Source organism: Aotus nancymaae, unplaced genomic scaffold, assembly GCF_030222135.1.
Source record: "Aotus nancymaae isolate 86718 unplaced genomic scaffold, 86718_ANA_hifiasm-v0.15.2.pri h1tg000002l, whole genome shotgun sequence".
In the NCBI taxonomy this organism is placed as follows: domain Eukaryota; kingdom Metazoa; phylum Chordata; class Mammalia; order Primates; family Aotidae; genus Aotus; species Aotus nancymaae.
The window spans coordinates 32,990,879-33,008,746 of NW_026988413.1; the positions used below are offsets into that span (position 1 = coordinate 32,990,879).

Sequence of the window (17,868 nt, forward strand, 5' to 3'; positions counted from 1 at the left end):
CAACTGTCACTGGCAGCTCTAATTGCAGTGAATTACCTCATGCTAGCTGGTGTTATTGCAGAGCAAACATCAAGTAAGCTAAACAAACTAGAAACGTGTCCTCATTGATCCTGCTCTGATGGCAGGTTTTATAATTAGAAAAAAAAAAATCAAAATAATGAGCCTCTTCCCTCATAATCTTTTTACCTTTTATCTGACTCAGGAAACATATTGATTCATATTAATAGTTTCTCTTCATGAAAAATAACAGCATAAATGGGTCATCTTCAATTTAAAATAGTTTTTAAAAAATCAAAACTTTACTTCCAATTTAATTTTTTGAAATTAAGAATGTACTTCCTATAGAAATAATAATGCAAATGGTAGGAAACCCCTTCCAAACTAATCCATGAAGACATTCTTAACCAATAAATGACTGAAATAATGAAAACTCCTAAGGCACAGTATTGATGTAACATGACTAAGTAAAATACTAAGTTGAAAATGTCTTGTTTTACATATGGACATATATATATGTTTACATAGTATATATAAAATTCCTTTCTCTAGAATTTAAAATTCTTTAGAATTTTTTCAGAAATGTTCAAATTCTTTATTAATTTTTTAAATTTATAGCTTCAATAGTAATGCTTAAAGAAAAGTGACCTCAAGTTGAAGGGTTTAGGGAATTAGATTAAGAATTTTGCATAAATGATAGGCAAGAGTTATTGATTATCTTGACAAGGACTGGGAGATTGAAAGAGGAAATGGAGTGAAGAGGATGTGTATTGATTGGTGGAAAGAAAATGTCTGAAGCAAAATGAGCTGATCTGTACATGGCATATAGATGGCATAAGGCCATCAGGAATGGAGGGCAGTGGGACTGAGATGTCATCCCAGGCAGTTCCCTGAGCATCCTCCTTACTCTGGGCTCCACTGGCCAGGATCAGCTTGTGGCTATCCAACTAGGGAAAGGTGACACCAACTCCAGGGGGGTGGGCAGAGGAGGAGTCCAAGTGCAAAAACCTTTAATAAGTGTCAGATCCTCACAAATCAGATATCTACCACTCAGCAAGTAACCATGTAACATGACTAGAGTATATCAAAGTACCTTAAATAAGTAAGGGCCGAATGACTGATAGGGAATAAGGGCCCTAGAGGGAGCAAAAGTGATTTTTTTCTTGACCCTCTCAGGATATCTCATAAATAGAGATAAGGATGATGGCATTAGGATAAGAAAAACAAAAATGGCATTGTACAGACAAAAAGAAGAAATGCTTTTTTCCCCCGTATCTTTCCTCTACAAGTTAAGGGACTCGGAATAGGAAATCTCAAAGAAGCCTATAGATTCAAGAACAAACTGAGTAAGTGCCATGAATAATCCATTTTCCTATAAAACCTATGAAGACTTGGCATGGGTTCTACAGCAAAGGTGCCGAATAAGGTAATCCAGGAAAAGTCCCTCTTCCCCAGTTTTGTAGCTGATGAGGAGGTACATGAGCATGTCCGGAATATTAACTTCATGGAGACTTTAATCCTCTCTTGACATTACCACTTAGTTTTTAAAATATATTATTTCCAAATATTAATTCTATGTAAATTTTGATAACTTAGTGATAGAGTTCCTTTCCTACACCTTAGATATTGCCAGCATAGAGAATGAAACCAACATATGCAACTTTGAAATGCATGTAAATGTTTACTGCTCCATTATAGGCCTTAAGCATTAAAGAAAAATTTAAATGAAGCCAAAAGAAAACAAAGGAGTGATAATCATGGCTTAGTTGTCCTTTAAGAAATAAATGGATTGAAACTAACAAGTAGATAGTAATTCTCTATTTGCAAAGTGAAGCAGTATGCAATTCTGTCCTTTTTTTTTGCAGAAATTCAAGGTGATCTATAGAAACAACACAGATGTTGTTGCAAATACTCTGTGGCATATTCTGGCCTTTAAATAATACAGGTCACATTACTAGTGGTGAGTCAACACCCACAGGTACGTCTTCTGTTTAATATCTTTAAAGCCTGCTCAGGAAAAGAGTTCTGGTTTATTTATGAAAAGTGTCATGTTACTGTGATTTAAAGGCCGGCTAAAACATATCCAGAGACTATGATTTGTTTCTCAGTATTTATGCTTCCCCTTTTCCTTTTAACCACAGAGGCCCCAAGTATTTAGCTGGCCACAGGTCATCCAGGTAGACACTAAATGTCCTGGCCTCCCTCTGGCCTCCCTTGCCCCAAGATGTGGCATTGTGACAAAATCTGAACTAATCGGATATGAGTGGAAGGGTCATGTGCACTGTCCAGGTCATCTTTTTAAATTGAAGATGCTTTCCTAGGGCTTCCTCTTTCCTCCTTCCTGCTGCCTGGAAAATGATGACATTGGGAGCAACCTCGGAAGCACACTGTAATGTTGATACAACCACCCTAACAACCGTGGGCCACCCTGCAATGTGTGTGAGAGAAATGACTTCTTTCTCTTTAAGTCATTCTTATTTGTTTGCTTTGTGTATCCGTGTTTTGTTTTTATTGCAGAAGATTTGTCTGTATTCTAACTATATGGATCAGATTGTTTTTCCCATCTTATCTGAATTTGTCAAGGCTGAAAGCTCTGACATGTGGCAAGAGTAGGTAAGAAGGAACCAGGCCAAACTGACACCACTCTGTGGCAACTCTCTTCATGGAGCAAGGTGTATCGGGGCAGAACACCTGCCAGGAGTCTTCCACGCCTCTGTCTGCTGATGTTCCCCTATACAACCCTCAAGACAATCCAACAGCAAGGTTTTTTGAAGGCTTCACAGATTCACTACTTTTTTATTCTCCCAAGTTAGTTTAAATATATACTTAATTATAGCATTTATAACACCAGTTTTCCATTTAAATCATCTCTAACTCTCCTCCTGGACTCTGAGAGGAGGAAGATTAATCCATTCATCTTTATATCCACACTGCCCAGACAGCCTCTGGCTTAATGTGACTTCTTAATATATGTTTGTTGCGTTGATATTGTTGAATCAGTGCCATCAAATATAAATGTTTTACTAATGTTCATGATTTATCCAAGTTTGCTTAACAATATTCAGGTCTTCTTAATATTCAAGTTGTTTAGGTTGGTTGGTTGGTTATTTATTTATTTATTTATTTATTTATTTATTTATTTATTTAGTGATTCCTTAGTGAACAGGAGCTGTGATGGTTCTTAACTGGCTATGACCTTTAATGTCTTCCTCTGTGATTGCTGGTAAATAATCTTACGTTCTCTCCTCCCTCTCCTCCTGCTCCTTTTCCCTCTCCTCCTCCTGCCACACACAGACAACTTTATAATGGCTCTCCCCTCTTGAGCATCTATTACATGTGAGAGCTTTTATATTTTTTTCTCTAATTTTTAATCACAATTCTGCATAGTAGGTGTTGTATTTCCCTTTTATACATGAGAAAACTGATTGCAATTCACAGCTAAGATTTAAACCCACTGATCTCATGTGCGAATTCCAAATTCTGACTCCACCACCCTATGTCCCTAAGAGAAAGGAAATGTTATCTTTGGGTCATTTGGAGTTAATCTCTCTCTCTGCTTTCACAAACAGACTTGCCAATTCTTATTGTTGAACAAATAGCAGGATATACAAAACAGCTGGTGAATGTCACCTTCAGAGTTCCCATTGATCCTTTGTTGTGTCACAGTGTACCCCTCTGTACACTGTATGTATGCTGTATTTATACAGCACAGGTGCCATGGGCTGCATCTGTGTGCTCAGAATCTGCGGGCTCCCCTTCCTTCCAGCTTGGCCTGATCAGTCTGACGTGAACTTGATGTCTCTCTTTAGAATCTTTTTCCATCTCTTACTTCTGGCTATATATTGCACATGCAACCCTCCTTACAACTGGATCCTACCTAGAGAATATTCTTTTAAAATTGGTATCTCTGGCTTTGTAAAACTAATTCAGATCCCTCCTGGTTAGTTGCAGTCTCTACAACCGGATACTGAAGAATATAGCCATCTTTCATATTTGACATCCTTGTGGAATAGGAAAATAAAATCACAGGACAGAAGACATGGGGTTAGGCAAGTAGCTCAGGGAATGGAAGGAACTGAGATCACAATTTTAGTCATTATACGGTGGTTTCCAATAAATACTTATTATTTCAAACTATAAAAGTTCTAGAAAAAAAAGGTCATTTACCTATCAGAAGGGGGGTCTCTCCTTTGTCATTTTTGGTGTTGGGCCATACTCCCTTTTCTAGTAAAGTTCTTACATTTTCCACCAGACCAGCTTTGACTGCCAAAGTCAAGGGTGTTTCTCCATCACAAGTCTTGAATTCCCAGAGTGTCTTATAGGATGCTGTGACATGAAAGCGTTATGTTGAAAAGTTGAAAATACTTACTTACAGGATATCCCACAAATAAGAGCAACCCAATATGATATACATCAGATTGAGCAAAGTCAATTGAGGAAAATGAAAAGACTTTGACAAAAGTTTACCAAATGAGGATAAAGTAGATGCACATGGACTTGCTAATCAAATTGACAGCTAGAAAACCAAAATCTGTTTCTAGCTGCTTTTTTGAAAATGGCATGCTAAGTCTCATTTCTTGATACATTACAAAACAATGCTTCAGTCCTTTGTATTATTATTTATATTGTGTTTTTTGTTTCTTTTTTTTTTTTTTTTTTTTTTGTCAAATGAAGTCTGTGAATGTGGGAATGAGAATATACTTGAAGGTAGGTATCACTGTGGCAAAGTGATCCTCAGCATCATCTATATCTGTCTGTCTAGCTGTCTAGTTTTCTAGATGGCTGGCTAATTATCAAGTATGTATTGTTCTCTCCCAGAACATAGAGCTGTCATGCAGCAGCAAAAGTTGAAAGATAGGGCACTCTCAAAGTGTTCTGTAAGATGCTGAGATATGAAAACACTGTGTTAGAACATAAAAGTCATTGTTAATATTTAACACTAGCTTGATTTACCACAATATTTTTTAATGCTTACATTATGAAAACACCAATGTAATATAAAGACAAATATTGTCAGTACTCTCTGCTGCACTATGTAAGAATCGTTTGGAAACTGTTAACTCAAGAGATAGTTCAAAATGAAAAATTTAAAATTGACTTCCAAAAGAAGAGTTTTATATATGACTCAATTAATTCATGATATATACAAACTTTTATCACCTTTATGTGATAACTACGTCTTTCCATCAACCTGTGTCTCATTCATAGACAAAAGGATGCAAAAGGTAAATCCCGAATGTCAAAAAAATGCTAATTTTTGAACTCTGAGTTTAAAACATAGATGCCGCCTTTTTCAAATTCCAAATAATATTTTAATCTGTTTTTTCTTTCTGCTAGTTATGTTCATGGAAAACACTTATAACATCAACATACCAACATTCTTGCTCTGGTTTGGTCAAACAAGTTTTATGTTCTCTTACCATCCAGAACAATCTCAAGTATTTGTTGAATGGGTTGGACAACAGCTTCATGCAATGGAAACCATCCTTTTTCATCAGCTTCATCCATTGCATATTTATATTTTACATACTCCTGGAGCTCAAGAATGTGACCTAAATTAAACACATGGACTGATAACTAATCTCTGTTTTTGCAAGGTGGAATCTCCAATCCATCCCACTGTAGATAGTACACCCATTTACCTTGTTTTACGGCCTCCACAAGTTTTCTGTTTTGACTGCTTAGGGGTACAAATCTATGCAATAAAGAAAAATCATATTTATACTAGTAATATATTTCAAGGAACCAAACATTTTAATTTATATTGAATTTTTAAACTTAATAATCAAGATCCAGAGGAGATGCGTACAACTGATTTTATCTACTTAAAAAAGTAAATGTATGGGAGTCAGATACAGAGTTTATTTATGATGCATTGATCTAAGAATATTAATGAAGATGGCAAAGTACAAGATTACACTGCTATCTCTGAAATATCTCAAAGCAATAAAAAAGGAGTAAACAATTGGAGTCAGAGTCAGAAGAACTAGGTTCAGATCATAGCCTGATTGTGTGATTCTGGGGAGGCCAATTAGCCTTTCTGGGTGTGGGTTCTTCATCTGCAAAATGATGGACTTAATAGAAAGATCTCTAGGGCTTTTTCCAATTTTAAAAACTCTATGCTCAAAAAATGTTTATTGCTTTGAACTTAATAATTGCTAATAAGATACTTACTTGGGATATTTTGGTCCAAACGACATATAAGAGTTTTAGAGTTTTAAATCAATGGTACCACAAGTGAAAACAGGCAGGGCATTTACTTAACAAACCCCCAATCACTGGCCCAGCAGGTCATGATTTAAACCCTCATGAAAGTTTTCTGGTATGTGTATTTATTAAGTGGAAAGAAGGAATTCCATGACAAATTTACTTAACTCTGTTAAGCAGAAACATCTGCTAGCATACCAGGGTTGTAAATGGCTTCCAGGAAGCTCTAAAGTTCTAAAGCTTGTTGGAGATAAGGGAGAAATTTCAGACCAGAAATTTAAATGTACTATGTCTATTTTTTAAAAGCTCAAAAGCAACAATTTTCAAACACTGGATCTATTCAAAAGTACTACTAAATTCCAGAATACAAGATTTTAAATACTGTAACAAAAAGTAAACTAGTTTATTTCTGTCAGATGTATAATGCATGCTTTTAAGAAAGAAATTTACTTTTGTAGTTTTAGACTCAGTAACTCCAACCTACATAATGCATCAATTTTATGTATATTTTAATTTATTAATTCTTGTCATTTGGATAGTAATCAAATAGGTGGTAGTTTGTATATTACTTTGTCATATAAAATAAAAGCCCACAACTCTTCTCTTACTCATTAACTAATAGGCTAGGTGGCTTAGCATTATTCTTCATATTTTAAACATATAAAAATGGAATATGTTACTTATAAAGGGTTAGCTGAATCAGTAGCAGAATGAGCTCTAGAATACAGACCTCTGTATACCAACCTGTCTATATATTGGTTGTATAAACTGTACTTGCAAATATGTTCAAATTACTCATTGCCTTTTTTGAATCCATATTAATTTAGAAAATAGGCAATTCTGTACCACTGAATTCATCTAGGAATTTTCCACATATGGTTTTTCCTGTTTCCACAGGAGGTGAGAATTTGTGGAAGATCAGATTGCTAAAACTTATGCACAGTGGCCCTTGAAAAGCTGCTAGATTCCCTATCAGAAAGGAAAGGTCAGTTTCCTAGAGGAGGAATTAGGAAATAGTGTTTTTTATCTTACAACAAAATGAATGCCATAAATAAAGTTTGCTGAGGATAGTTGATTTGAATACTACCTTTCAGGATAAAGTACAGTCTTGCTGGCTTCAATGGATTCTTGAATACTTAGCTGAATATCATAACTTGTAAGATGGTCTTCATCGGAGTCATCATTAGTATCCATTCCTGTGTATAATTTTGAAAGAGACAAGTTCTTAACAAATGACCCAAAACAGCACATAGAGTTAACATGAAAAATGCATAGTGAAAAACTAAAATGCATTTTCCTTTCCTTAGTTAACAAATACAAATGCAGGTAACATTTTAATCCACATTACATGTGAAGTTCGCTTTATTAACTTAAATGGTCTAACTGTTGAAACCTTTAATAACCTGCCTTTGAACATTTGCACTTTCTAACTTTTGACTTTTTTTTTCAGTAATGACTGCAGTTGGGCTTATAAGAATTCACTTTTTCCTGAGTTTCTGATTGATGCCAACTTTGGTCCACCAGTTTTCTCAGAGAGTGTTTACATAGCATATTAAAAGCTTACAAATTGACCCAATGAGGATAAGATGGATAGTGGCTGTAATGGAGAACAGTCATCCTTTTACATGCCTTATAAACCAGCAATGGTCAGCTGCAAGGCCTGACTGGTCTCAGAGCATCATTTGAACATTATGATAAGGACCATTTAAACTCCATCCATAGACCAGAAACCAGCCCTCCTACAGAGTCCCCATTCACTCCCTTATACAGTTCTATTACAAGCCACTGCTCTTGACTGGCCCATCTCCCTGAAGATAATACAGAAAAATGTAGATTATTCTTCATTTGCTTATTTCTCCCAAATATCAAATTAGAAGAATGAATTTACTATTTTACTCTTTACTATTTGAATTTACTATTTACTATTCGAATGAATTTACTATTTTACTCTTTACTATTGAATCAATTGCTTTATCTTATTTAGAGAGGAAATTTAATAAATATAAAAATCAAAATATTTCTATAACTGAGTTGACTGGCAAATACAAAATTATCTTTGATTGATGGTACTTTTCAAGCCTTTTATAGTCTCTATATGAAATTTTATTTTATAGTATGTCTTCTCAAGGAGAGAGAAACCAAAGAGTGTTCTGCAGGCAATTTCCAAAACACAGTTGACACATGCTTTACCTCTTCTCATTCTTCTCCAAGGCTGGATAATCTCAAACTTTATACCCGCTAACAGCCAAGGCCTCTAACCTGCGGACAGACTGCGCATGAACTCAATGGCAATATTATGATTTAGTTGTTCGTTGTTCATTGTTCTATAGCAGTGGCCTTAATATCACCTCAGAACAAAAGGTATAGAATAGTGCCAGTGTTCAGAGACCACACACGAGATAGTCACCATGCTCCACCAAGAACATTCCCTCACACTGTGGTATCTCAGTCTCCTTAAAAGGCACCCTAGGGATCTTATTCACCAAGTTGATGTAAATGGTATTTTGCTTTTCATTTACTGTTTATTGGGTCATTGTCTGTCTCCTCTCCTTAGAACGTAAAAGCAGGGAATTAGTCTGTGCCCTCAGTGCCAAGAGAAGCATCATCTCCTGGTTCATGCTCTCTAAATATGTGTTGAATTAATTAATTAATAAGTGAGCACTGAAACATAATCCAGGCTCTTCTTTGTTCTCAGAACTGACCGTTTCCTTTGGATATGGAGTTGTTGTGTTTATCAGCTAAACAAATTTGATTGTTCACTCTGTACCTGGTTTCATTTGTCTCTCTTTTGTTCTTTTATATCATATTCCTCTTCATTCATGAGGCCCTCCCAGCTGCCCCCCACCCATGGCTCATACTGTATCAAGGCTGGCACAAGACTTTCCTCCTATGGAAACCCTTGGTGTAATTCTTCAGTTCCTCTACAGCCATCTTCATCTGTCAATATCTCCTCTTATGTAATATTTTTCCAATGTCTGGGTTTATACTCAACTCATTATGTATTTGCTTTACAAGTTATTTACATACTTGTGCTTTTGTCTTCACTCGGACCATTAGTTTTCTGAGGGGAAACAAAATCTCTTCATTTTTCTTTCTACCTCTTCCCTCTGTTCCTACTCCTTGTCAACTATAGCAAACAGCTGCTCTCAGTGGTCACTGGAATAAAAGTTGTTGACTCATTACTAGCAGACAAGTACTGAGTTCGTCAGCCAGCACCAGTAGATGACAAAGTTCAACCTGTGGCCTTGCCTGCTGACTTTCTCAGTGATATTACTGGGGTGACAGGGGGATTGTATGGCTCTGGGATTAGTAACAGGATACAGAGGCTTTCACTTGTTTAAATCACCAGATTAAATCTAACCCTGTCTGAAATTTGGGCTTTCAGTGTATGAGATAGCACAGGCTCCACAGAGAACTGAACTGGTCTGTGTAAAGTTTTTTATTTTAATTTTTTTTTTTTTTTTTAATTTTTAACTACTATCACAAAGGATGTTACTTAGGTTCTTAACTGTTTTGTATCTCTAATGAGGGTAGGGTGAAAACGATGGGAACACTCTTACTATGCAGAACAACTTCAATTCAGCCCAGCTGTCTCCAGCCTTTTCCTGAAAGCTTGGGATGAAGTGAAGATCTGCATGCAGGAGTACTAAGGTGCCAGACAGTCAGTCACAGGAGCATTACTGGAATGGACCTAAAGACATCAAGACACAATGATAAAGGCAAGAGGAGAGTAACTGATTTATCCAAACCTCACATCTAAAGTGGCTAGGACTCATCCCACCTGAGGGCCAGCAACAGTCTATGGGAAATTGTTTATATAAAGCACCACTCAGAAGCATGAGGAAAGACCAGACAATATTCTGACATCTTTAAGATCTATGTATGAATGTCCCACTTCTCAGTCTAGAGAAATTGACTCTTTGTTTTTTTTTTTTTTTGAGATGGAGTTTTGCTTTTTTGCCCAGGCTGGAGTAAAATGGCATGATCTCAGCTCACTGCAACCTCCATCCCAACAGATTCAAGCAATTCTCCTGTCTTAGCCTTCTGAGTAGCTGGGATTATAGTCACCTGCCACCATGCCCTGCTGATTTTTTTTTTTTTTTTTTTTTTTTTTTGAGACAGAGTTTCGCTCTTGTTACCCAGGCTGGAGTGCAATGGCGCGATCTCGGCTCACCGCAACCTCCGTCTCTTGGGTTCAGGCAATTCTCCTGCCTCAGCCTCCTGAGTAGCTGGGATTACAGGCATGTGCCACCATGCCCAGCTAATTTTTTGTATTTTTAGTAGAGACAGGGGTTTCACCATGTTGACCAAGATGGTCTTGCTCTCTTGACCTCGTGATCCACCCGCCTCGGCCTCCCAAAGTGCTGGGATTACAGGCATGAGCCACAGCGCCCGGCGATTTTTGTATTTTTAGTAGTGACAGGGTTTCATCATGTTGGACAGGCTGGTCTCGAACTCCTGATCTCAGGTGATCCACCCGCCTCAGCCTCCAAAAGTGCTAGGATTACAGGCATGAACCACCACACCCAGCCTAGAGAAATTGACTCTTAATAATAATTTGCCATTTAACATTCAGTCTTCTTCCAGAGAAGACCACTAGAGAAATCATTTGTTCTCCATAAGTAGCTGATTTACAAAGTGACTGATGCAATCATATTTTACAATCAGCCTCTTCATTTAAAGTACTGGTTAACCTTGCCTAGGGTCATGAAAACATTTGATGAAAGCTATGGATTCTCCCTTCAGAGGGACACCCATCCACTCCAAATTTTGCATGCAATTTTAGGGAGCTTACGGAATCTCAGATATTTTTTTCGTGTTCTCCTGGTAAAGAACCACTGAATTAAGGATCCCTAAATGCTAAATGCCAAATATATTCCTCAGTTATCAATAAGTGTTAGTTTATTTTACAGATAGGCTAAGTTAAATCCTTAATTCAGATAGTGAGAAAAGGGAAAGTTTGATTATCGTGTAAAATTTTTAATACATTTGGCAATAGTAATAATAACCATAAGTTATCAAGTGCTTGCTTAGTTTCAAGCACTGTGTAAAACATTTTGTATACATTACCTTGTTTTAAATCTCATTCCAATTCTATATTACAGGTATTATAGATTCAAGAGGTTAAAAGACCCACCAAATGTCCTAGAACTAATAAGTAGACTCTGGACCAGGCAGGCACACCTTCACTTTTAAGGTCTTTCAGAAGTTAGAGGAAAATATCTCACAGTCTGTTGCTTTTAAAAGAAAACACCGTGATCTTGTTTTTAACAGCCAGCTTTTGATGACAATCACTTCCAAAAATAAAAAATAGCTTCCAGGGACACATAAATCTTTTTCTTTGGCTCCATGCAATAAGGCTTTATGTTACTTAGGGTGGTCTGAGGTGTCCTAAGCTTGCCTTCGTTCTGTATTGTTTGCCTTGGAATCTAAACATTATGGTCCAAACCACAGAATCAACCTATCAGTCCATGCCTGACTGAAATGGTCAGGAGGTTGGTAATGTTGCAAGGTATGATGCAGGAGTGAACATGAGCATACGACACCTCTTTGCCTCGGTTTTGCTAAAACTGCCTCCAAACCATGATCTGAGCTAATGCCTTCCTGTAAAGATAGTTGATAAATTTTTGACACCCATCAGAGCTTCCTTTGAAATACAGTAGCTCCCACAGCACAGAACCAAGGTTCTTCCCTTCCCTTAACAGGGACGAATACAACTTTGTTCCTCGTGAATTGTTTAGTTGGTTTACTCCTGCTTACATGCAGATCTGTTTACCACATCTACCCTCACACTCTGTCTTGGGCATCACAAAATTAAAACCATCTCTATGAGTCCTAAGCAAGGCTGGCCTTGAGAGTATACAGAGTGGACAGTTGCTTCCACGGTGCAAGGAAGGGCTCTGTGTCCGTAAATAACACACTGCCCCCAGCACCTGTCACATCAGTGTCATTCTATTGCATCAGCAAGAGATTCTGTCCTTTAGGGCTTATTGTTCCATCTTCCAGTGTCCCTTTTAAAATTTAGATAGCAGCATACTGGCTCCTAGTTTAGAACCAGGATCTCTTGAGATAGTTACTGGAGTACCATGAGGCTGGGAACATGGCAGAAAGTCTAAGGCTAGGTTCTAGTGGGAGGCGATAAGAAGGGACAAGAAAAGGGCATTCAGTAAAATTTGGTTTTCTTTACGATTTTATCCAAGGCCAGCCCAAATAGAAACCCTGGGGTTCTAAAGGAGATGCAAGTTTCTGCCGTGTGGAATAGGGGACACTGATGCCCTGGGAATTCTTCTTTTACCTCGAAGCTGCAATGGTTCTTGAGTGTTGAGCTTATCTACTGGAGGCCCCTGAGAGAATCATCAGGATTTATCCTATCAGAGGAATGGCAAAAGTTAAAAGACATTTTCTTGTTTTTTTTCGTTTTTGTTTTTTTTTGGTACTGTCAAAAAAATACAGTTGTCATATACAAAACAATGCTAATTCTCATTTTTATGTACTTTGATCATTTATATGCATACTTTTAAAGATGTGGAGAAATCAGTAGACAAAACAAAATTCTGTTACAACTTCGCTTTTTATTTGGTGGCTGGACACTTATTTTTTAAGAATTGCATAGCGCAAAGTGGCAAACCATATGAATGGATTCGTTAGGATGATTTAAACAACAGAATCAACTAGTCCCCCAAAAATTTCAGAGAGAAGTGTAACTCTGTCAGAATTAGGTTTTATCCCACAGTCACAGGTAACTTTTACTTACAAGCAATAAGTTACAGCAATTCCCTCTTTATGGTATTTGCCTTTTCTACTGGAGAGAAATCCTATGCATGATGGGGGGAACTAGATCAGTTTAAATAGCATCTTTCTTAACAGCACAGTATGTTCTTTTGATAAATTGAAAACATGCACACACACAGATGAACAATCTTAGTCCAAAAAACAAATGCTACTTTTATGTTACTTCAAAGAAACACAACTCACCATTTTAGAAAAAGATATGAAAGGCAAAATGGTCTGTAGAAACTAAACATGATATCTGGCACGTGCTAAAAATTCAGTATTTACTAAATAAACAATAACTGTATGATTAAATAAACACAACTCTTAAAATTAGCCTTATGTTTCCTCTATAGGTCATAGATATATTTTTGCTGAATTCTCTTCAAATTTTGTGGCTTCACGGATTGATGCTTATTTTCTATGTAAATATACTAATGATAGAACCTGTTTACTAGTTTTGCTTATCTCTAGTTTCATATTACAAAAGTAAAGACTTTTAATGAAATTAGTATTAGGACTATTAAAAATAAAATAAAAGTAATAAGAAAAAATAGAGAAAAAAGAAATTTTTACTAGTGATTTCCAAGTCAGATTTAATTAGAACTTTGGGAAGATGCATGTTAGCTTTTGAGGACTACACTCACAACAGTTTAGAAAGGAGTTTAGACTCACAAACTCGTGGGTGTCTAGGAGAATATAAACTTACAGAATGACAGACTAGAGTAAGATAGGCCCATGAAGATACAACTTATTAATATACATGCCCTGATCATAAGTTAGTATGATAAAAGGATTTTTAAATCCCTATCCTTTGTCTGTAATTGTACATCTAGGGATCTGTCTTATAGAAGTAATTAAAAGGCCAGTCTTGGTGGTTCTCACCTGTAATCCCAGCACTTTGGGAGGCTGAGATGAGTAGATTGCCTGAGCTCAGGAGTTTGAGACCAGCCTGGGAACATGGTGAAACCTCATCTCTACGAAAAATACAAAGAGTAATCAGATGTGGTGGTATGCACCTGTAGTACCAGCTACTTGGGGGGCTCAGGCAAGAGGATCACTTGAGCCTAGAAGGTCGAGGCTGCAGTGAGCCAAATTCACGCCACTGCACTCCAGCCTGGGTGATTAATCAAGACTCTGTCACAAAAACTAAGTAAATAAAAGAAATAATCAGAGATGTAAAAAAAGATGTATATGTGAGAATGTTTATCTCATCTGTGTTTAAATTGCCAAAATATTAGAAACAACATAAATGTCCCAAAATGGGAAATTTGTCTAAGACATTATCATACACATAAAAATGTAATACTATCCAGTTTTTAAAATTCATGTACTTGGCTGGGCACGGTGGCTCACGCCTGTAATCCCAGCACTTTGAGAAGCCAAGGCAGGAGATCAAGACCATCCTGGCCAACACAGTGAAACCCGATCTCTACTAAAATACAACAAATTTCCTGGGCCTGGTGGTGCGTCCCTGCAGTCTCAGCTACTCAGGAGTCTGGGTCAGGGGAATTGCTTGAATCCAGGAGGCAGAGATTGCAGTGAGCTAAGATTGCACCACTGCACTCCAGTCTGGCAACAGAGCAAGACTCCGTCTCAAAAAAAATTTCATATACTTGAAAGAATATTTAATGTTCTATGTAAAGTGTCAGTTTAAGTATGATGTTTATTTAACCAAATATGACTAACCACTTTTAAGAAACTAAGATGGATTTTTCTCCCAACTTTATTGAAATATAGTTGACAATTTAAAATTATGTATATTTACCGTGTACAACTTGATGATTTGACATGTATACATTGTGAAATAGTCACCACAAATCAAGCTAAGCAAACTATCCATTCTCTCACATAGTTTATCTTTTCCTGGGGTACAGCCATTGTAACAAACAGTGTGAAGGTTTCTCAAAAATTTAAAAATAGAACTACCTTATGATCCAGCAATCTCACTTCTGGGTGCATATCCAAAGGGATTGAAATCACTGTCTCACAGAGATATATGCACTTCCATGTTAGTTGCAGCATTATTTACAGTAGCCAAGATATAGAAACAACCTAAATGTCCATTGACAGATAAATAAATGAAGAAAATATGCTGTGTATTTACAATGGACTCAGCCTTAAAAAAGAAGAGAATCTTGCCATTTGTGACAACATGGATCAATCTAGAGGACACTATGCTAAATGAAATAAACCAGGTACAGAAAGACAAATACTGAGATATTTATCTGTGGAATCTAAAAAGTTGAAGTCATGGAAAAAAAGTAAAATGTTGGTTGCCAGGGGCTAGGAGATGCTGGCCAAGGGGTACAAGTTTCAGTTAACCAGGATGAATAAATTCTGGAAATCTAATGTATGACAATGGAACTATAGTTAACAATATTGTATTGAATACTTGAAATTTGCTAAGGGCATCCCCACCAATAACAACAAGAAAAGGGAACTAAGATGGACTTTACAGAGGCAAAGCTTACAAAGCCCTCTCAGGAAAATTAGCTTGGCATCTACCTCTCAGGGCTGAGCAGTCCAGGAAGCTTGGTGATCTTGAGAAGACAGAAGATTGCCCACATGTACAGGAAAGCAAGTAGAACTTGGTGGGAAGAGTTTCTTGGCTTGGGAAGAAGCAGAAACTTGAAAAAGCAATTCATTATCTGAATCACCCAAGCAGAGGCTTCATTACATAAGTTATTGTGTCTGTCTGCATGAAACCAAAAGTTTATTTTCTGTTTATTAGTGAGTGGCAGCTCCTGAGAAAGGTTTGGCCAGTTACAGACAATAAAAAAGCAACTTTTGGTTTGCAGAATTGAGTTGTAGTGTGAGTAAAAAATATTTTGACTACATTGATTAGCTGTAGTAACAATAAAAATAACATCTCGGCCGGGCACGGTGGCTCACACCTGTAATCCCAGCACTTTGGGAGGCCAAGGCGGGTGGATCATGAGGTCAGGAGATCGAGACCATCTTGGCCAACATGGTGAAACCCCGTTGCTACTAAAAATACAAAAATTGGTTGGGCATGGTGGTGCGTGCCTGTAATCCCAGCTACTCGGGAGGCTGAGTCAGGAGAATCGCTTGAACCAGGGAGAGGGAGGTTGCAGTGAGCGGAGATCGCGCCATTGCACTCCAGCTTGGTGGCAGAGTGAGATTCTATCTCAATAATAATAATAATATTAATATCTCTAGACTTTTAAAAAGTGTTATTTTTTAACTTTCATTTTAAGTTTTATCTTAGGTTTGTTATATAGATAAATTGCATATTGCAAGGGTTTGGTATACAGAGTATTTTGTCATCCAGGTAATAAGCATTGTACCTCATAGGTAGTTTTTCTATCCTTGCCCTCCTTCTACCCTCGACCCTCAAGTAGGTCCTGGTATCTGTTGTTCCCTTATTTGTGTTCATATGTACTCAAAGTTTAGCTCCCACTTATAAGTGAGAATATGGGGTATTTGGTTTTCTGTTCCTGTGTTAATTTTCTTAGGATAATAGCCTGCAGCTCCATCCATGTTGCTGCAAAGGACATGATCTCATTCTTTTTTATGGCTGGCTAGTATTCCATGGTGTATATGCACAACATTATCCAGTCTACTGTCATTGTGCATTTAGGTTAATCCTATGTCTTTGCTGTTGTGAACAATGCTGCAATGAACATACACATGCATGTATCTTTGTGGTACAATGATTTATATTCCTTTGGGTATCTATCCAATAATGCAATTGCTGGATCGAATGGTAATTCTGCTTTAAGTTTTGTGAGAAATCACCAAACTGTTTTCCATAGTGGCCGAACTAATTTACATTCCCACCAGCATTGGATAAGCGTTTCCTTTTCTCCATAACCTCACCAGCATCTGTTATTTTTTAACGTTTTCATAACAGCCATTCTGACTGGTGTGTGAGATGGTATCTCATTGTGGTTTTGATTTGCATTTTTCTAATGATTAGGAGTGTTGAGCATTTTAAAAAATATTATTCTTATGCATATACATATAAATATTCATATACATATACATATATTCTCTCTAAAAAATTCATTCCTGGCATAATGTATTTTGTTCAACATGGCAAACAATCCTGTCTAGTTCTCAAGTCAAATGTTTTCCCCTTCAAAATGGATTCAAGTAATAATTAGTCACTGCATTTTTTTATATCTTGTTTGAAATCATATACAGGTCCATTGATTTCCTTCTCTTGGAAGCAGCTGATTGTAATGGTTGAATCTTTGTTCAAACCGTGACCTGCCTGCATTAGCTGCCTGGTTAACTGTGTCTGGTGTGTCACAAATAGTCAGTAAACATTGCCTGTTATTACTCTGTGATTGAACTCCTGTGGAATGAAAAAGTAGGATGCTAGTATTTTTTAAAAGTTTTAGTTTCATTCCTCACCCTTGAACAGTCAATCTGACACCCCTGTTTTATTTTCTTCTCCCTCCTTTTCCCTAGAATCACCAAATTTCATCAGGTATAGCCCTACCTGTAAATCTTATTTACAACATGCCCAGCAAGTAATTGGTAGCCTCAGCTTGAACATCAAAGTGTCAGGGAGCTTGCTATCTCCATGGCGCATCTCCTTTAGCCAGGTTTTTTGTTTGTTTGTTTGTTTGTTGGTGTTTTTTTAGACGGAGTCTCCCTCTGTCACCCAGGCTGGAAGCAATGGTGCAATCTCAGCTCACTGCAACCTCTGCCTCCCAGGTTCTAGCAATTCTCCTATCCAGCCTCCTGAGTAGCTGGGATTACAGGCGCCTGCCACTATGCCCAGCTAATTTTTGTATTTTTAGTAGAGACGGGGTTTCACCATGTTGGTCAGGCTGGTCTTGAACTCCTGACCTCAGGTGATCTTCCCCCGTCAGCCTCCGAAAGTGCTGGGATTATAGGCATGAGCCACTGCACCCAGCC

General features: G+C 37.3%; 1 protein-coding gene and 2 long non-coding RNA genes across 20 annotated transcripts in view; 2 read left to right on the plus strand and 1 right to left on the minus strand.

Annotated features, from left to right (window-relative positions):
* LOC105732041 (uncharacterized) overlaps positions 1-3,416 on the plus strand; it is a 31,228-nt gene extending 27,812 nt beyond the window's left edge. Inside the window, exon 5 of the long non-coding RNA XR_010341746.1 lies at positions 1,863-3,416. This is a non-coding gene — a long non-coding RNA (uncharacterized LOC105732041). The remainder of the gene's footprint in view (positions 1-1,862) is intronic.
* The window catches only part of ASB15 (ankyrin repeat and SOCS box containing 15), a 39,510-nt gene that overhangs the window by 14,024 nt on the left and 7,618 nt on the right, over positions 1-17,868 (minus strand). For 3 of the 18 annotated variants that reach the window (XM_064373768.1, XM_064373766.1, XM_064373758.1), the window contains exons 2-8: positions 13,861-13,952; positions 12,500-12,572; positions 9,793-9,895; positions 7,292-7,400; positions 5,640-5,692; positions 5,418-5,549; positions 4,165-4,323 (exon numbers count right to left, since the gene is read on the minus strand). In XM_064373768.1, the coding sequence (XP_064229838.1) occupies positions 4,165-4,323; positions 5,418-5,549; positions 5,640-5,692; positions 7,292-7,400; positions 9,793-9,841 (502 nt within the window). In that variant the 5' untranslated portion in view covers positions 9,842-9,895; positions 12,500-12,572; positions 13,861-13,952. The other 15 variants (XM_012474000.3, XM_012473999.3, XM_064373756.1 and 12 more) reach the window with 11 other exon arrangements.
* On the plus strand, positions 3,426-10,092 carry LOC105732042 (uncharacterized). Its single transcript, XR_001110874.3, has 3 exons — positions 3,426-4,704; positions 7,102-7,189; positions 9,739-10,092. It is a non-coding gene; the product is annotated as an uncharacterized LOC105732042 (long non-coding RNA).